This window comes from Coturnix japonica, chromosome 23 (assembly GCF_054131305.1).
Source record: "Coturnix japonica strain WE chromosome 23, WE-NBRP24, whole genome shotgun sequence".
NCBI classification, from domain to species: Eukaryota; Metazoa; Chordata; class Aves; order Galliformes; family Phasianidae; genus Coturnix; species Coturnix japonica.
Genome location: NC_140685.1, coordinates 5,879,614 through 5,899,121, shown reverse-complemented (window position 1 = coordinate 5,899,121; position 19,508 = coordinate 5,879,614). Strand labels below are relative to the sequence as shown.

General features: G+C 62.3%; 1 protein-coding gene across 5 annotated transcripts; it reads left to right on the top strand.

The window, feature by feature from the left end:
- The first annotated feature begins 1,311 nt into the window (after positions 1 to 1,311).
- On the top strand, positions 1,312 to 19,389 carry AATK (apoptosis associated tyrosine kinase). 5 transcript variants are annotated; one of them, XM_015879982.3, is made up of 14 exons: positions 1,312 to 1,543; positions 9,232 to 9,365; positions 10,079 to 10,220; positions 11,103 to 11,182; positions 11,341 to 11,459; positions 11,853 to 11,940; positions 12,065 to 12,198; positions 12,853 to 12,937; positions 13,491 to 13,612; positions 13,714 to 13,863; positions 13,958 to 16,979; positions 17,071 to 17,227; positions 17,313 to 17,534; positions 17,644 to 19,389. In XM_015879982.3, the coding sequence occupies exons 1-14, from the start codon at positions 1,456 to 1,458 to the stop codon at positions 17,670 to 17,672; spliced, it is 4,572 nt and encodes a 1,523-aa protein (XP_015735468.2). In that variant the 5' UTR covers positions 1,312 to 1,455; the 3' UTR covers positions 17,673 to 19,389. The 5 variants fall into 5 exon arrangements, with proteins under 5 accessions (XP_015735468.2, XP_085378630.1, XP_085378629.1 ...); XM_085522504.1 differs by lacking the exon at positions 1,312 to 1,543 and adding an exon at positions 1,746 to 1,919; XM_085522503.1 differs by lacking the exon at positions 1,312 to 1,543 and adding an exon at positions 7,494 to 7,633.
- The last annotated feature ends 119 nt before the right edge of the window (positions 19,390 to 19,508 follow it).

The following is a 19,508-nucleotide window of genomic DNA, read 5'->3' as shown; positions in this document are numbered from 1 at the left end:
GCCGCTGTGCAGAGATTGTGGTTCAAGCTGGTGTCTGCCCAGCAGGGATTAGCTGCAGCCCCAGACAAAGCGGCCGGGGGGCTGGAGGGGGTGATCCCAGTTCCCATCCCATGCCGGGCACCCAACACCACAGCTGGGTTATTTCAACCCCGTCCACTCACCAAAGCCACCCCACAACGGGAAGGCTCCATTAGGATGGGCTGTGGGTGCCGCTGTGAGCTGCCTGCCCACCCATGGGTACATTCTGCCTCGTGGTGACTCAGCTGTGCCAGCTCAGCGGCACATGGAGCAGGTCCATGGGAACAGCCCCATAACAAGACCACCACCTCCCCATAGCACCCACTGCCCTCCGTTACCTCCCCACCCCACAGCACCCCCATCCCAAAGCTCCATCCCAGCAGGGTGCACAGGGGGCATGTAGGTGTCTCCAGGCTGTGCTGAGCCACATCATTGGGACGTGGCCTGCACATGGTTGGGGGGCACTGGGGGTGCCATGGGTGAGCTCATATTGAGAGGCAGTGGCCCTGCTAGGAGCGAGCTGGCTCCTGATGATGGAGGAATGTTTATTCCCTCTGAAGTCTGCAGTTTTTCCAGCCCTGTATCTATTTGCGGCAACGTGACATGTGCGGCGTGGTGTTCTTTGCAAGCTTCAAGTCTTGTAAAAAATTAATTGTTGTATGCAAAATTTGGCTTTAGATTTTAAAACCGGCACTGAGCCCTGGGTTGGAGGCTGCGCTTCCTGCTCCCTGCAGAGCGTTACCCCCTGGGCCAGCACAGACCCAAAGGGACATCTGTCGTGGGTCCCTGCACCCAGCTGGGTGGGGGCTCATGGGGGGCTGCTGACTGGGTGCCCCTGCAGGGCTCCGTGTTTGGGGGGTGCAGACCTACATGCGTGGGCTGCAGTGTTGAGCTCATGAGGCTGAGCTGTGCTGTGCAATAGTCCCAGCCTGAAGGGTCCCCCACTGAATGGGGATACGTGGGGTGCTGCTCCCCTGCCAGGGGTTGGGGTCTCGGGTCCTGGGGGTGGTGCTGGGGCAGCCATAGGAGATGCAGGGGGATGGTGTCCCATGTTATCACATCGCGCCCCATCCCGCTCCCCGCAGGCGGTACAGCACTATCACAGCTCCTCGGGGCCGACGCTGCCTTTACCGACCGTGGGGTGGGGTCTGCCCCGTGGGGACCCCCCTCCCCGGGGACGAGCCGGGGGTATCTCCCGTCGGGGCCGCGCGGGGGCGGCGGAGCTGCGATCCCAGCGCTGCGGACCGTGGGCCGCCACCTGCCGCCCCCTCCCTTGTCTTCCCCTCCCCATCCCGCTCGGCGGCGGCGCAGCCCCTCCCCGGGGCACGGGGCGCGGGGCCGCGGCGGCCGCCATGGAGGAGGAGCCGCCGCCGCTGCCGCCGCCGTGCCCAGCTCGGGGCCAGCGGCAGCCGGCGGCCGTGAGGCTCCGTCCGCACCATGGGCCGCCTCGCAGCCGCCGCCGCCGCTGCCATGTCGGCCGCCTTCCTCAGCCCCAGCCTCGCCTTCAGCTCCCACTTCGATCCCGGTGAGTGCCGCAGCCCCTCGGGCCCGGAGATACCGGGAGCCTCGCTCCGCACCGCCCCGCTCCGCCGCATCCCCTCCGCATCCCCCTGCGAGCGGCTCCGCTTTTCCCTTCCCACTTCTCCGACCCCTGTTAGCGGTCCCCGCATCCCTCCTCGCCCTCCCTTCCCCTCCCTCCCCCCGGTTCTCCGTTTCCTCTGCAGCTCCGTTCTCGCAGCCCCGCACCGCCTCCGGTTCGGTGAACGGCTCCAAATGTCACCGTGCGCTGCGGGAGCCGCTCCGCATCGGGAACCGGTTTGTTCCCCGCTGAGGAATCGCGGAGCCGCGCCGCCTCCGGGGGCATTTGTTTGTCTCATTGAAATATAATGTCGGCAGAGGCGGTGAGAACCGAGCCGGGGGGGGGGGGGGGGAGAGGAGGGAACGGACGCTGCCCGGGGCCTCCGCGGCGGAGCGGGGCCGGGGGGTACCGGGGGTGTGCGGGGCTGCCGTTATGTAAGCGCGGTGCCACGGTTTCGGTTGCGGCCGCGAACGGGAGCGGAGCGGCGTCGGCTTTTGTGTTGGATTTTGGGGCCGTTTGAAGCACGTTCCGGCTGGACGGGGAGAGAAGGGGAAACCGGCAGCTCCGGCCTCGGCGTGGGCTGCGTGTGTCACGGGGATGACACGCGTGTGTGTGTGTGTAACACGCGAGTCCCCGGGCGCTGATGGTGGGGTCGGTGCGGTGACCCACGGCAGAGCATCCTTCGGGGTGGCAGCGCGTTGGCACCGTCCCTTTGTCACTGATGCGGGACGCGGTCGCTGCGTGGCTCTGTGCACTGTCACATCCCGTGTCCCTTCTCCTCTGTGCCGGTAATACCGCTCCGTTTGTTGGATCCGGCTCTATAAATTCGGGCCGGCCGGGATTTACCCGCTCGGAGCTCTGTTGGTTCGCAGCCTGCTCGGTATTGATCGGCGTTAGGAAGGAAACCTCTTTATTTGCATCTTAAATGCGGCAGCGCTGGGAATGGAGCCGTGTTTACCACTCCCAGCTTTTCGGTATCATTTCTCTCCGGGTTTTCTCCGAGCGCCCAATTTGCTCATGTTAATCCCGTCAACCTGGGGATCTGCAGGGCTCGGTTGCTCTCAGCATCCTTCTGCAGGAAGGTTTGGCCATCGCTGCTGATCGCCATGCTGCCGCGCTCCCCAATCCGGGCTCTGCTGCCGCTGACACCCACGGTTACCGTCAGGGAAAGAAATTATATGGGAGGGGGAAATGTATTCTCTGTTTCATGAGCTTGTTGATCCCGTACGGTTGGCAGCACCTTCTGTCTGCTCGGCACCTCCCGTGCCAGCCCCATTTCTCGGTTGTTTGCCGGGGACACAGAGCTGGAGGAACCGTGGGGATGCTGGAGGTGGAGGAGCCGACCCTTCACCATGCTCAGCTTGTGTCTTTGGTGAGGTTGGTGGCCCCTGTGTGAGGTGAGCTCATGGCAGGCTGTGCTGGGTGCAGGGCTGCTGCCATCATGTCCCTGCGGTGGCAGCTCAGTGGGGGGGGGGGGTCCAGGTCCCTTCCTCTCCGGGTTTCCAGGCCTGGGGGTTCTCATGGCCAGAGCCAGGCTGTGCTGTAAGGAAGGGCATCTCTGCAGCCCTGCTGCCTCCAAGGCCTCGCTGTGTCCCATTGCACAGTTGTTGGCTTTGGGGCCAGTGGTGCTCACAGCCCTGATGACGTGAGGATGTGTCCCCTCTGGCTGTGGTCGGGGTCTGTGCTGCCGTGGCTCCCAGCTTGGATTTCCCCATCTCAGTCTGCAGAGCGCGTTTTGAAACCGTGAGAAACGTCCTCTCTTCCCTTGCCCGTATTTCTCCTTCCCCTTTTCTTTCTGAGCAGCACAGTGACGGCTTTTGAATGACGGAGATGGTGCAGGCAGCGGGGCTCTGCTGGGCACGTTGGGGGGCAGCAGGGTGCTGCTGTGGAGCTGCAGCTTTGAGCAGCAGTGGGACTGAGCTGAGGGTGCTCCGTGCCCCTTAGTGCTGTCCATGCCATCACTGTCCCTTGGCTGTATCCACCTGTATGGCCATTCCTGGGAGCTGGCTGTGGGGCAGTGATGGGACCTCTCCACAGCACTGTGGTTATGGGTCCAGCTGGCACATGCTGCATCCCCTTGCCCCAATCTCTGTGCATTGCTGGGCAGCCCTGGCAGGGGGATTGGTGTGGGGAACAGTGACAGAGGGGCTGGACCCACCTCTGGCACTAGGAACCCATGGGGTGAGGGTAGCAAGGTGGGCGCAAAGGTCAGATTTGGGGCAGGGAGTGAGGAATATGGGATGGGGGTGGCTGTAGTGGGGGAAGCGTAACACCCAGCAGTGTGTGGGAAGCTGCATCACACACACCACACAGATCCTACATGGAGCTGCTGGCGCGTGGCAGGTGTCAACACGGGGCCCATCTGTCTGTCCGGGTGTGGGGTCTGGGGTCCCATGGGGGTGCTGTGGGGGTGGGGGGGCTTGCAGCTGGGCTGCTGCTGCTGGTGGCGTTGGCGCAGCTCTGCAGTGCAGCAGGGCAGCTGGGCCCCACTGCAGGAGGATGGGATCAGCACCAGCACTGCTCCCCCGGGGGTGCCCGCCTGCTCCCCTTCTCCCCTCCTTCCTTCTCCTCGCTCCCCCTCCCTGCACACACGGGTGATTGCGTTTTGGATGGCGATACGGATCCCTGTCAAAGCCAATTAGGAGAAATTAATATGCCAGGGTTGAAAGGGCTCAGATCTCTCGGGAGAGGTGGGGCGGTGACTCATGGGCTCCCTGCCCAGCTCTGCCTGCTCGTGGGATGGGGGGTGCCCCACAGCTCCTGCCCTGGCTCTGGGATGTGGGGCAGTGCTGGTATCTGCATTGGAGAGCAGTGCCACGGCCGTCCCATGGGCACAGGACTGTGCCCAGCCAGGAGCTGCCCATTGCTGGGTCCTCCTGTCCCATGGGCTGTTGGAGCACAGGCCGTCATCTCCCAGTGTTTCTCAGTTGGAAATCCCCACTAAGTTGGTTTCTCCTGTGTTGGATTGCAGCGGGTACTGGGTGATGCTCATCTTGTGATGTTACCCCATGCAGCTCCAGCAGCGTGCCACGAGCCCAGGAGCCATGGCCATCAGGTGGGGGGTCCCAGCCAATGTACATTCCATCTCTGCTCTCTGGGGAGAGCATGGAGGCTGAGGGAGGGACAGGAGCTGGACCTTGGATCAGGCTGGGGTCCCCTGTGGGTGCTCCCCAGGTTGGCCCTGTGATCCTGCCCACGGCCAGAGGATGTTGGTCCCACCTCCTGGGCCGTGACTAGTATAAATGATTGCCTTGAAGGCTTGAGCAGCTCCTGTTCAGCCCATGCCAGTCCCCTTCCCTACTGTAAGTTGGGACCACGAGGGGCACAATCCACGTAGGGCAGCCCCATGGAGGGGATGGGCTGGGGGTACAGGGTGCTGGGGCTGGCTGAGAGGACAGGGCTGTGTTGGGCAGCACGGGGAGGGGTTGGCCACTGGAGGAAGCAGCAGCAGGTTCAGGATTTCCTGCAAGTGACTGTCCCTGGGACAAGGGGAGTGAGCGGCGGTGGCTGGAGGCCCTGTTTCCCGTCCCTTCCCCTTTAGCTGTGCCATTGCTGCTGACGCCAATGCTACCACTGTTGTTTTAATGCTGGTGCAAAGGGAAGCTCTGGCGTGGCACACGCTGTAAGTGGGGCAGCTCTCTGCAGGATGCAGCATGTCTGGGCTGTTGGGGGGCATGGGGGGGGGGGGGGGACTCTGGGGTGTGGGGCTGGGTGCTTGCCAAGGGTGGGCTGCACACCCCTGGTCAGTGCCAGGCAATCCTGCTTAAAGCAGCTCAGATGCCACCACATCTGGTGTGGGCAGAGCAAGGTGTGGTACTGCCACCGGGGGGTGATGTCCCTCAGGAGGGATGTGGGGATGCTTTCAGGGCAGCAGCTTCAGGAAGACCCCGAGGTCTCAAAGGGTGGGCACGAGATGGGGGTGCTGCACACTTGGGGGATGGATGGGCAGCCCCATTGCCGGCACCATAACAGCCTCCTAAAATCCTCTCCCCTCTAATTCTCAGGGTCTTTTCCCCTCTGTTTGCCTTGCCCAGCTTGGCACGGGGCTGTTCAGAATGTGCAAAGGGACTGTGGTGGGCACCCAGCTCTCTAAAACTGGGGCAAGCAAAGGGGAGCTCCCAAGGCCAGGTGCCCCGCAGCAATGGAGCTTTAGGGTGGCTGCAGAGAGCAGCAGGAAGGGGGTGTGCAGGGACCCTCCTGTTTGCTGCAGCTGTCAGCATCCTGGGACATGGGGGCTGCCCGGTGCGGCTCCGCTTTGAGGTGCGTGGGGCTGCACTCGGTGCTTTCCTCTCTCGCCGCTTGTTTTTGGAGCCGAGGCTTCTTGTTTCATAACGTCGCTGAACGTTTCTGATAAAAATAGGCTGCCCTGCTCCACGCAGCTTCTCTCCCACCGTTACGTAAATGCTGCTTCGCCGGCTGCTGGGAGCCTTGTTCTGGCCGTGCCCGTGGTGCTGTGCCCATGGGGCTGCACTCGCGGCGCTGAGTGACGTGGGTTAGTGTGCACGGTGGTGAGGAGCTGATGGTTGGGTTTGGTGATCTCAGTGGTGTTTTCTGACCTTACTGGTTCTGCAGTGCTGTGCCAGTGCTGTTTCCATAGTGCCCATGGTGCCATGTCCAAGGCATCATGCCCATGGTGCCGTGTTCATGGTGCCATACCTGTGGTGCCATGTCCATGGTGCCATGCCTTGGTACTGTGCCCATAGCACCGGCCATAGAAGCCACAGCATCCCTCCCTCCCATCATAGGGCACCAACCCACGCTCTCCTCCCTGCAGGCCACACGGGCACCAATTCACCGCCCCATGGCACAGGGAGCTGCACTCCATTGCTGGGATTTGGCTCCAGCTGTGGCTGTGAGTTTGCTGGATTTCAAGGGAATTCAACCTTGCTTTGCACGCTTTAAAAATATATATTGTTTTCTCAGGAAAGGAAAGGGAAAGTTACCCATATCTGGCTGCTCCCTGCCCACCATGCTGCTCTATGTGGTGCTGGCTGTGCCTCAGTTTCCCTCTGGAGTTGTGTGGAGCAGCCTGGTGTTTTCGTGCTAAATGGCAGCGGATGGTTTCTTGCTGCCTGGCTGCGTATGGGTGAGCAGCGCGCTCATCCTTTGAGGTGTAAAATTGCTTTCCTGGAAGCTGCCCATGGATTCAGGCCCTTCATCTCGATGGGGATTTATAATATTAGCAGGGCTGTGCTTGTGCTGGGAGAGCGGCTGAGAGAGCTGAGCCCAGGGTGGGATGCGGTGCTGGGTCCTGTGTGAGTGCACCCTGCCCCAGTCCTGTCCCAGACCTTCACGCTACCCAAACCCAGCCCTGCACCCTGCCCAAACCCACACCCAGCTCTGAACCCTGCACCGGGCACCCTTCCCAAACCCAGCCCTGCACCCTGCCCAAACCAAACCCCTGCGCCCTGCCTGAACCCACACCCAGCCCCACACTGTGCTCAGACCCAGCTTTGCATCGTGCCCAGACTCAGCCCCACACCGTGCCCAAACCCAGCTTTGTATCATGCCCAAACCCAACCCTATGCCCTCCCTGAGCCCGTCCTCTCCCAGCTGCCCTCCCATCGCCATCCTCACTGGGGGCAATGCCAGAGGGTGGGAGAGCTCCCCGCTTTGTCCCACTCCTCAGCACATAGCTGAATAGGGACCCCAGGTCAACTGGAGGTCTGGGCACAGTGAGACTCCCTCCATCCTGCAGGGATAGGGCCCGTGGTCCTGCACCCACCAGGTCCATGGCTGTAAGGTGGGGAAACTGAGGCACAGTTGGGCAGGTTGCACCAGGACCCGCAGCAAGGGGCTGGGGGGGTGGTCGTGGGTGTGTGACCAAGCAAGTGGGCAGGACCTGGCTCCTGCCAACCCATTTGGCCATGCGGAGCCCTGCGGGGAGCCCCGGGCTCTCCCCTTCCGCACACGTCAGCCCAGCTCCTTGGTCAGCCCCGTTCCTTGCCCATTGCTGCCGGGCAGAGCGAGCGGCAGCCGTGGCACATCCCAGCGGCTGGTGATGGCTGGAGGAGAGGCTGCAGGCACTCAGCAAACGTGAGTCAGCAAAGGAGCCGGGAAGGGCTGAGCCCATCCCTGGCTGCGGGGCTGTGGGGTTGTAGCCTTTCTTGGGTGCCTTTTAGGAACAAGATTTTAGGGGGTGCGTTCCTGAGCTGGGTGAGCGGTGCAACAGGGTGTGGGGTGTGGGCAGCGTGGACCTGTGATGTGCTCAGCATCTCTGTGCTCTCTGCTTTACCGTTCTGATCTCGCTTGTGGAGTCAGGTGCCACGCTGGGGCTCTGCTGAATGCCACCCTTGCCCCACGGCATGGGGATGGAGCGCGGTGTTGCCTGGCTTGCAGGCAGTGCTGGAGCATCACTGCTCCCCTGGTTCTGGGGCTGGTGCAGCAGCTCCTGCTGGGGGATGCACCGAGCTGGCCATGCTCAGTGTGACCCCGTGGTGAAAGCAGTTTGTTGTGGGGGCAGCACTGGGAGCTGCAGGGGCGTCCAATGATGGGGGTGTCACAGTGATGCCAAAAGAGCTGCACGGAGCCTTCAAAGGGTGGGGACACCCCTCCTTGCACCAGCAGTGCTGCAGGTGGGGAAACTGAGGCAAAACACGTTGTTTTGGAAATGGGTTCATCCAAAAAGCTCCATTTCCTGCGCTGCGGCCTTGGGCAGCTCAGCTGACAGTCCCTGCTGGAACGGCTTCTGTCGCCACGCTCTGCTCCCGTCGGCATTCAAAAGGCTCTTTGCAGTGAGTCATTTTCTCTCTTGCTGTCCCACTATCCAAGGAAAATGGTGACATTCGCTGTACAAAGTGTGTTCACCATGGAAACCGGCTGCAAGCAGCAAGAATGCCACCCCCGGCTCCTCCCCGGTTCGGCTGCGCATCGCTGAGCCTCAGAAGATGGCTCTGGAGCTGCTGCACCACCAGCAGCCGCCGTGTTCCGTGCGGTGCAGAGCCCACGGTGCCCTGTGCCCCCAGACAGGGATCCCCAGCCCTCCTGTCCTTCAGGTGCCCTCCTCAAGGACATGATGGAGTGGGGGCAGAGCTGACTGCACGGTGCCTGGCGTGGCATTGCACACTGGCACCTGGGGTGGGAGAGGTTTAGGGCTGGTGATGGTGCAGCCCCCGTGGTGGTGCATGGTGGTGGTGCTTTGGGAAGGGGGTGCGTGGGTGATGGCACTGTGCCCCAATCCCTTGCTGCAATGGGGAAGGCACAGTGTGGTGGCTCTGGGTGCAGCTCTGTGCTGTGTGGGGGCTCACTATGGGCCGGGGGTCTGTGTGCTGCTGTCCCCTCTTGTGGCAGCACTGTGGCCGTCCTGATTCCTTGCACCACAACGCACCGGTTGTTTGGGGAGGCTCTGGGTGGAATAGTAATGTAGCAGCTGCTGCCTGTGATGGGGGCTCGCACTGAGGGGATGTGGTGTGGGATGGTCCTGTGGGGTGGTGGGTGCGGGGATGTGGGGTGGAGATGCACGTTGCTGTGCTGGCAGCATCCCTGTCCATGAGCCCTGTGGGATGTGGGGTGAGGTTTGGGGATACGGTGTGTCCGGTGGTGATAGAGCACAGTGGGGGCACCATGTGAGCAAAGCCCCTGCGTGCAGCACCCCGCAGTGCTGTCCCTTACCCTGCACCCCTATGTCCCCACAGACGGCACCCCCCTTAGTGAGCTCTCCTGGTCCTCCTCGCTGGCTGTCGTGGCTGTTTCCTTCTCCGGGCTTTTCACCTTCATCTTCCTCATGTTGGCCTGCCTGTGCTGCAAGAAGGGAGATATCGGCTTCAAGGTGAGGGCCGGGTACTTATTGTGGGCAGGGGGCTGCAGCCCCCACTGATGTCTCCCCGTGCCATATGACTGCATAGGATGTGCCTGTTGCTCAGTGCGCTGTCTCTTGGGTGGGGGCTCAGCCCCACGCATCACCCCGGGGCCAGGCCACGGCACGGTTAAGGGCAGCGGCGGTCCCACCCTCACGCCCCCGAGGTGGGAGGCACCGTGACCTCACAGGCACAGAATGTGCCGAGAAACAGTTTTCCCTAATTGCTGGGATTTTTGTGGAGGCTCGAGGCGCCCGCGGCGGGGAGGGGTCAGGCAGAGGGGACACGCCGGGTCGTTGTATAACCGTCCCACACCGGAGCACCTCGAGCAGGGGAACAATGAGCCCTGTCGTGCCCCCGCGGCAGCTATATAGGGCCGTGGAGCCGCAGCCCGGTGCTGGCAGTGCCCGCGGGGTCGCTCACAGCACCATGAGCGGCGGCTGCGGCGGGGCAGCACCATGCTCACCATCACATACCTGCTCGCACAGGCGGCTTTCAAGAGCCGGGGGCTGGTGCGGCATCAGTGCCAGGTATGGGGCTGGGGGGCACTGCCAGAGGGGCTCGGTGATGCGCTATGGGGTGCGGGTGGCTGTGCTGCGGGGCGGGCTGCAGGGAGCCCGCAGGGTCAGTTGTCTTTGCTCCTTGTGTGTCCCCCCGCCGTGCGCTCCCCTCCGCCCCGGCACAGGAGTTTGAGAACGCCGAGGGGGACGACTACGTGACGGAGTTCTCGGCCCAGGGCTCGCCCACCCCGCAGCATGGCCCCGAGGTGTACGTCCTGCCCCTCACCGAGGTGTCGCTGCCCATGGCCAAGCAGCCGGGGCGCTCAGGTAAGCTGCATGGGGAGGGGATGGGCACTGTGGGGTCCCCGTGCACCCTGGGGTGGGGTGGAGACAGGAGGGGTGATCACAGCCCTGTGCTTGGCATAGCTGAAGCAGCTTCCGATGGGGCAGCAGGAGGATGAGGTCCCTTGAGCAGCCCTGTCCTTCTGCACGAGGGTGGTTTGTTGCCTTGCGTGGCACCAAGGGGAGCAGTGTGCATCCCTGCTGCCATGTGCTGGGACATGGAATCGCTGAGGCTGGAGGAGAGCATTAGGATCATGTCTAACTGTCAGCCCATCCCCACCATGCCCACTGAACCACCCCGTAGGGTGCTCTTTCCCATGGCACCCACCAGCCCCAGCCCTGCGTAAACAAGGCAGCAAGTGGGAGAGGAATCTGGGGGGGGCTGCTGTGCCACAGCCCCCTCGCTCCCATTGTTGCTCTCCCCAGCTCAGAGAATAGCAGCAGTGTGGCAGGGCTGGGGCGGCGTGACGCAGCCCAACAATGGCCCCATTGCTGCACCCTTGGCATGGGTGCACGGGGGGCAGGACCTGTGCTGGGAGGGGGCTGGGTGTGTGGCTAAATGCCAGAGCTCCAGCTCAGCTCCATTCTGCTCTCCCCATCCCTGGGGAGGAGAAGCAGCTCCCCACCGCTGTGCTTGGGGACACCCCATGTCCCCACATCGGCACAGCCGCACCAGGATGCTCGGTGGGAAGGATGCAGGGTGCGTGGGGATGGCCCCCCCACTGCTGACAGAACATCCCAGGACGGCGTGGGGTGGCACAGCAGGAAGGACCCCAGGGCTCGGCTGGAATCGGCGGGTAACTCGGGTGGGTTGGGGCTATGGGTGGGCACATGAGCGCACAGGCAGCTGGATGTGCTCTGTTACAGTGCAGCTCCTCAAGTCCGCAGACCTTGGGAGGCAGAGCCTGCTGTACCTGAAGGAGATTGGGCATGGATGGTTTGGCAAGGTGAGCATGGGGCATTGGGGTTTTGGGATACTGGGGCAGGGTGCATGCAGGATCTGCTCCCTGTGGGGATGTGGGTTGCAGGGGACACTGTGTCCCTCACTGGGAGCGAGGTGCAGTGAGGATGGATAGATGGGGACATGCCTGTCCCTTGCCCCCAGGTGTTCCTGGGGGAGGTGAACTCGGGCATCAGCAGCACGCAGGTGGTGGTGAAGGAGCTGAAGGCCAGCGCCAGCGTGCAGGACCAGATGCAGTTCCTGGAGGAAGCACAGCCCTACAGGTAGGGCCCAGGGTGCTCCTGAGCTGAGACAAGCTGCTGGGAGGGGGGGTGCTTGTGGATGGAGCCTGTCCCCATGCTGTGGGCTGTCCCCTCTGTGCCACATTTGGCTGAGCTCTCTGGGCTGCAGCACAGCTCTGTTTTGGGGCTTGCTGCCTGCAGGACGCTGCTGGTGTCCGGCCTGGGCTGCAGTGAGGTCATGAGTATGGTGGGGGGAGGCACAGAGCTGCTCCATGCCCCATGAGAGCCAGACAAATGTCCCTTTGTGGTGTACACTGGGGTGCTGGGACGTGCTGGTACCCGCTTACAGCCATTCCCAGCTGCCCCCGTGCTGTGGAGGAGGCACCAGGGATGCTCCCCCCATGGTGCCAGCGTGCCCCTCACTCTGCCCTGCAGGGCCCTCCAGCACACCAACCTGCTGCAGTGCCTGGCCCAGTGCGCCGAGGTCACCCCCTACCTGCTGGTGATGGAGTTCTGCCCGCTGGTGAGTGCCATAGCCGGTGTTGTGGGGTGGTACGTGACACTGCTGTGCCATGCTTACTGCATTTTGGCCCTGGGACCTGCTGGGTGCGAGAGGGGACTGTGGTCACAGTGCTACTGTCCTGCAGGGTGACTTGAAGGGATACCTGAGGAGCTGCCGGGGGGCTGACTCCATGGCCCCAGACCCACTCACTCTGCAGAGGATGGCGTGTGAGGTGGCCTGCGGTGTGCTGCACCTGCACAGGAACAACTACATCCACAGGTAGGGCTGGGCGGTGCGGTGGGGGGATGGGGGGCATGTGCTAAGCAACCCCCAGGCTGTACCCGCCCCACCTTGCTCCTCCTGCCCAACAATATCCTGGTGCTGAGTGAGTTGCACACAGAGACTCCAGCATCAGTGATTTTGTTGAGGAAGGGGAGCGCTGCATCGGGGCCACCGGACCTTCCCAGCCCAAGCTGGGCTGCTTGGGAGCATTGCAGTGGGGGGAAGGTAGGGGGAGGGCAGTGCTGGAGAGGGGTTTCCCTTGGGCATCCTTGGTGCACCCAGGGTGTCCCCACATGCATCCGCACTGTCCTGATGTGCAGCCCATCTGTGTGCACCCCTCCGGGGCTATGGGAGCCTGGCTTCATGGCTAGGAAGTGCCAGGGCTCACGTTGCTGGGGAAACCTGCTTTCCGCTTGGCTCAGCGCGTGATGGATGGACGGATGGACAGAGGCGCAGCTGGAACGCTGTGCAGGAATTCCTGCTGTGCATTGGGTGGCTGCTGATCGGCACACCCAGCGTTCTGCTGCCACACAACCCTTCCACTCCCTGCGCTGGCAGCAGTGCTGCTGGGGCTGCCCAAGTGCAGTTCCCGGGCCCTGGGTGCCCTGTGCCCCCCATGGGGTAGTGACAGCACTGGGGTTTGCTTGGCAGTGACCTGGCCCTGCGGAACTGCCTACTCACCGCTGACCTGACCGTCAAGATTGGGGACTACGGGCTCTCACACTGCAAGTACAAAGTAAGGCTGGTTAGGGTGAGGAGGGGGTTGTGCTTGGGACCCCCTGAGTTGGGTTGGGGGGGGCTCAGGGGTGTTCTGTGCATGCTTATGGCTTTGCCTGTAGCTCTCTGTACACACACACCCCCAAACACCCCCCTCTTTACCTTCCCTTCCCTTCCCTTCCCTTCCCTTCCCTTCCCTTCCCTTCCCTTCCCTTCCCTTCCCTTCCCTTCCCTTCCCTTCCCTTCCCTTCCCTTCCCTTCCCTTCCCTTCCCTTCCCTTCCCTTCCCTTCCCTTCCCTTCCCTTCCCTTCCCTTCCCTTCCCTTCCCTTCCCTTCCCTTCCCTTCCCTTCCCTTCCCTTCCCTTCCCTTCCCTTCCCCATGGGCTTTTCTAGAGCACTGAGTGGGTACTGGGAGGAGGTGTGAGCCTGGAGGAGCAGCACGATGGGGCTGGGGCTGTGGGGTGGCGGTGCAGTGGGGCTGGGGAGCATGGTGGCAGCAGGTGGTGGTGTGCCCTGTCCTTTACGTGTTGTTTTGACGTTCTCTTCTCGTACTGACCCTGCATACTTGGCAGGACGACTACTTTGTGACGGCCGACCAGCTGTGGGTGCCGCTGCGCTGGATTGCGCCCGAGCTCATCGACGAGGTGCATGGCAACCTGCTCGTTGTGGACCAGACCAAGGCCAGCAACGTCTGGTGAGCAGGGTGGGGGGCATGGAGGGTGTGTGGTGTCTGGATGCCAGCCGGTTGCGGGCTGGGGGTCGCCCTGTGCCCCCAGTATCACGCCACTCCTGCAGGTCGCTGGGTGTCACCATCTGGGAGCTGTTTGAGCTGGGCAGTCAGCCCTACGACCACTACTCCGACCGGCAGGTGCTTGCCTACGCCATCAAGGAGCAGCAGCTGAAGCTGCCCAAGCCCCAGCTGAAGTTGTCACTGGCGGAGCGCTGGTGAGGAACTCTCCCCATCCCCTTGGTGGTGCGCAACCACCGCTCTAGCATGGGAGTGGGCACGGTGCTGAGCCCTGCTCCTTATCGCCACCAGGTATGAAGTGATGCAGTTCTGCTGGCTGCAGCCTGAGCAGCGCCCAACAGCTGAGGAGGTGCATCTGCTGCTCTCCTACCTCTGTGCCAAGGGTGCAACGGAGGCGGAGGAGGAGTTCGAGAAGCGCTGGAACTCCATGAAACCCAACGGCGGTGCCAGTGGCAGCCACCACGGCACTGAGCTGTCCTCCTTCCCTCTCCTGGAGCACTTCTCAGCTGACGGCTTCCCCTCGGACGGGGACGACATCCTCACCGTGATGGAGACCAGCCACGGCCTCAACTTTGAGTACAAGTGGGAGCACACCAAGACCGAGCACTTCCAGGCACCCCTGGGCTCCCTCAGCCCCAGCAGTGCTGCACGTTACCATGAACTCTATTACCCAGCGACATCCGCGGGGCACCTGAGCCTGGGGGTCTCACCCTCCTGCTATGAGTGCAAGCAGTCCGGCTGCCCCAGCCTTCCACCACCAAGCATGGTGCCCATCCTGGGCGCGCACAGCCCCTCGCTTGGCAGTGAGTACTACATCCGCATCGAGGGCCCGGCCGAGGGCAGCGCTGAGATGGACTACGCCATGTGCTCCTACAGCCCTGAGGGTGAGCGCGGCTCTGCGTCCTGCTGGAGAACCCAAGGTGCACGGGATGACTCGGACAGCAGCCCCACGGCGTCACTGAGCATGGAGCCACTGCTGGGCCACGTGCCGGCGGGTGAGGGCTCGTGGGAGTGTGCCGAGTACTACCCCTACACGGGGCAGGAGCAGCACGGCTATGTGCCATCCCCCGGCCCCGAGCGGTTCCTGCTGGATGAGGAGCACGCTGAGCCCAGTGACAAGGACTGGCCCGTGCCCAGCTTCCAGCACAGCGTCTTTGCCGACCCACTGGGTGTCTCGCCTTCATTGAACTGCACCTACAGCCCCCAGCACTACAGGCAGCCGCCAGCACAGGGTGAAACCCATCCAGACTGTGTGGCACTGGAGCTGGGTGACGACAGCCCCCCTGGGGCTCCCCTCCCAGCAGCCCCCCAGCAGCAGCAATGGGCCTCCAACAGCTCCTCCAACAACAACATTGGCAGTGGCAGCCCGGCCGCCCGTGAGCCCGCCGACAGCTGGTGCTACCGCCGCATGATCACCTTCCGTGGGCTGATGGCCAAGCCGTTGGGCACCGTGCCGCCGCGCACCCAGCCCCAACTCGGGGGGTCCCCTCCAGGCATCGATTTCCGCCGCCCACGGCAGGAGCAGCCCCAGCCCCCCGGCTCCTCCCAGTGCCTCTCACCCTCCCTGCATAGCCAGGCCTGGCAGAGCCGTGACTCATCAACCTCCGGCCGCTCGCAGGCAGCAGTGCTGGCTGGCGGCCCCGACGCGGCCCTGGAAGCTGGAGCACAGCTGTGCCCGCAGGATGCCCGTCTGGCTGAGGGCATGGAGCAGAGCAGCCCTCCCTGCAGCCCTGTGCCCCACGACGCAGCTGGGACAGGCTCTGGGGAGACCATCCCCATGGCCGGCACCACTGTGCCAAACCCTGCTCCCACCGGGGAGTCTGGCATAGGCGGTGCCCAGTCTGTGCTGGAGGGCCCCGAGGCATCGGTGTCTGCAGAGGCAGCTGCTGAGAGCAGCGCGTGCCCCACCAGCGACGCAGAACGCACCCCAGACAAAACCTTCTCCAGCAGCAGCTTCCCTGGTGGCGACGATGGCAGCGATGAGGACACAGCAGAGCTAACTTCGGGAGTCTTCACCGACTTCTCCGGGGACTACATGGAGCGGGCGGACATGGCACCAGCATTCAAGTCCTTGCAGAAGCAGGTGGGGACACCGGACTCCCTGGAGTCGCTGGACATCCCCTCCACCACCAGCTCCTGCGAGGTGTTCAGCCCCACCGCCTTCACGCCTGCTGGGCAGCCCAAGGCTGTGGACAGCGGCTACGACACGGAGAACAACGAGTCCCCTGAGTTTGTCCTCAAGGAGCCCCACGAGCCCCGTGAGCCCGAGGCCTTTGGCCAGATGGGGAAGCCACCCCCGGGGCTGCCAGGAGGGGATGGGGACAGCACAGCCCCTGAAACGCGGCTCTCGGCATCCTTCAGCGCTGAGCTGCACGGCCTCTCCGAGAAGAACCCCTACCGTGACTCTGCCTACTTCTCTGACTACGACACCGAGGCTGAGCGTGGCCCCAAGGATGAGGAGGACAGTGATGGCTCCGAGACCCCAGAGGCAGAGAAGGAGGGACCCCAGCCTCACACACAGGACACGGCACAAGCCCCTGAGCTGGGGGAGGACACGCTGCACCCCCCAGGAGCACCTGGCAGCCCCATAGCAGCCCCCAGCACAGTGCTGGCAACCGAAATGTTGGACACGGGGGCCGCTGTGGGGGACTGGCGGGGAGCAGAGGCTGGTGGTCCTACAGTGCGGGAGCATGGCACTGAGCACCCAGCACCAGGCAGCTCCCCATGCCCCGATGGTGATGTGTTGGGGGGCTCTGTGCCAACCAAGACTTTCTCCTTGTCCCCAGTGCCAGATGGTGAGGAGCTAGGGCCAGGCAAAGGGACCTGTGAGGCTGAGAAAATCCCTGGGCTGGGAGAAGATGTGGCTGAGGGCAAACAGACTGTGCTCCCTATGCCAGGGCTTGGGGCAGCGGGACTGTCCCCAGAGGGCACCAGGGTGGGCATCACACCTGGAGGGGATGCTCCGGGGGGTCCCAGCACGCTGCCATCAGGGGATGGGACACCAATGGGTATCTCCCTGCTCCCATCCACCCCTGAGCACCGAGAGGAGCCTGAGGAGGAGGAGGAGGACACAGAGGACAGTGATGAGTCGGATGAGGAGCTGCGCTGCTACAACATCCAGGAGCAGAGTGAGGAGAGCGAGGAGGAGCCGGCGGCCGTCCCCATTGTGGTGGCTGAGAGCCACAGTGGCAGGAACCTGCGCAGCCTGCTGAAGATGCCCAGCCTGCTCTCTGAGTCCTTCTGCGAGGACCTGGAGCGCAAGAAGAAGGCTGTGTCCTTCTACGACGATGTCACCATCTACCTCTTTGACCAGGTGAGCGGCCCCAGCAAGGAGAGGTGGGCAGGCAGTGGTGGGCACAGTCTCCAATAATGGCATCATCTCCCACGGTGTCTCCTTTGTGCAGGAAAGCCCCACGCGGGAGCTGGGTGAGCAGAGCTTCCCTGATGCCCCCGAGCCCTCGGCGCAGCCCCCAGCCAGCAGCAGCCCCACCAGCCCTGCCAGCCCCACAGAGAGGCTGAGTGCATCAGACGACTCCTCAGATGGCAACGCCTCGGAAGAGAGTAAGGGGGCTGTGGGGGTCAGGGGGTGGCAGTGGGGTGACCCTAATGATGGACTCAGCCCCCAGCCCTTCACTCTGTGTTACAGGTGGAGGTTTCGAGTGGGACGATGACTTTCCGCTCATGCCGGTGAAGCCGTCCCTGATGTCCTCACTGACACCTGCAGAGCCTGACCCAGCCGTGCCCACGCTGGTGCCGGCCCCAAAACAGGTTCTGCCCCTCCAGTTCTCCCGCTTCACAGTCTCACCTGCCCCAGTGTCCCGGTTCTCCATCACCCACGTCTCCGACTCGGACATGGACTCTGTAGGAGGTGAGACCTCAACCAGACCCCCCTGTCTCCCCACCCAGTGCTCCCACAGGCACCAGCACCCCCAGGTGACTTTATTCCCTTCTCACACCATTTCTCTGCTCCCTTCCAGGCAGCAGCGAAGACGGTGACCGGGAATGAGCCAGCATGAGCATCACCTGCCTGCACCCTCAGCACTGGCACTGGCCAGTGGTCACAGAGGACAGGGGCTGCCAGAGCCTGGTGTGGGCTCCAGGCACCGTGCTCTGTTTTGTAGGCAGATGTAGTTGGAAGGAGTTTGGGTGCTGCTGGTTGGAGCCGGGCACAGCCCAGGGTGAGGCGGTGGGTGCCAGCAGTGCGTTTGCGAGTGGACGGCTGCGTGTGTATAAATAGACATATATAAATATATATATATATATAGACATATATATATATATAAAATTATAGCATTATAAAGGGTAGTGCCCTGACCTTGCTAACATTTGCTCAGTCCCCCCTCATCGGTGCCCCCCACCCCACATTGGCTTTCTCCCCACGTGTGCTCCCCAAGGCGCTCTTTGTCCCCACCTTCACCTTGATGCCCCTCACCTTGTCCCACCATCCAGGGCTGGCACTGCCTCTCTGCTGCTGAGGGGGCCTGGGGTGGGGGGATGGAGGGCTGCCCCCTGCTTTTTGCCAAGCCCTTTGGGGAGCAGTCCCAGCCCTGCAGGGGGACCCTGAAGGTTGGGGGGTTCTCCACCTCCCTGAAGCTATTTTTTTGGGGGGGGAGCTGACCTGACTATTTTTGTATTTAAAGATTTAAAAAAATGAACAAAACAACAAAAAAAAAACCTAAAAGAACCCAACCCCACAAAGCCAAAACTTGCTGTTGACAGAACTCACGTTGCCGCGGTTTTAAGTTATTGTTGCCAAAGAGATGTAAAGAGTTTGTGGAGGCATTTGGGGGGAGGGTTGGGGGGGGTCTCGCTGTTTATTTGTTTTCTTTCTGTTGCTGTTGTTTTGTTTTTTAATTCATTTAAGGCTTAAGGATAATTGTGCAATTCCAGCTCCCAGGAGGCTGTGGGACTAAACGGAGCCTATGGGAACCTTGAGATCAGGGCTGTGTCCTTGGGGGCTGATAGACCAAACCCTGAGGTGAGGAATAGCCCCCCAACCCACCATCACAGCCCCGTGTCCTGCAGCCTGGGCTGGCTCCTGGGGGGGCCGGGGTACACAAATAGTCACACACACACACACACACACACACACACACATAGATATACAGCCATGGGGCTGAGTGCCCATGGGATGGGGCTGCTGCTGGGGGTGGTGGGGATGTTCTTTGGATCCCATTGCCTGCCCTGCCAGCCTGCAGCTGGGCCATGGCATTTGAGAAGAAAGCTGTTGGAGGGGGTACCACCCCCTTAAAGGGAATAAGCAGTACCCCCAGCCTCAGCCCCAAGGGAAGGGGGGGAGTGAGAGGGGGGCTCTTCCTCCCCTCTTTGCACCATACACCCTTCCTGACATTCTGAGCCTAATTCCTGCTTGATCAAAGTGTATGATTTCAGCTCCCACCCCCACCCCAGGCGCTTTGCATTGCAGTAGGGGCTCCTGACCCCCCCTATCCCTGCAGGGGCTGCTGGAGCCCCCCAGCCCAGGGTTTGGTCTATAGCAGAGGCAGTCACCTCTGGAGGGCAGCACGAGAGCACAGCTGCGTCCACCAGATATGATGATGATGATGATTTTTGTTTCTTTTTAATAGAAGAGCTCCTCTGACATTGTATATTTTATCGATACGGGTCATTACTGCTGTATTTTTTATCAGTGCTGATTTCCATACAGCTCCCAGCATGTGTGTCAGACATCATCGGGCCGATAATAAAGTTTTTAAAATATCCTACTCCTGTTTCCTGCCCACATCATTCCCTGCCACAGCCCCGGCCGTGGGGGCTGCTCTGATTTGGGACCAGTATTGCATAGAAGAGCTCAGCTCCATCGCGGCTACGGGGGCTCCAACAA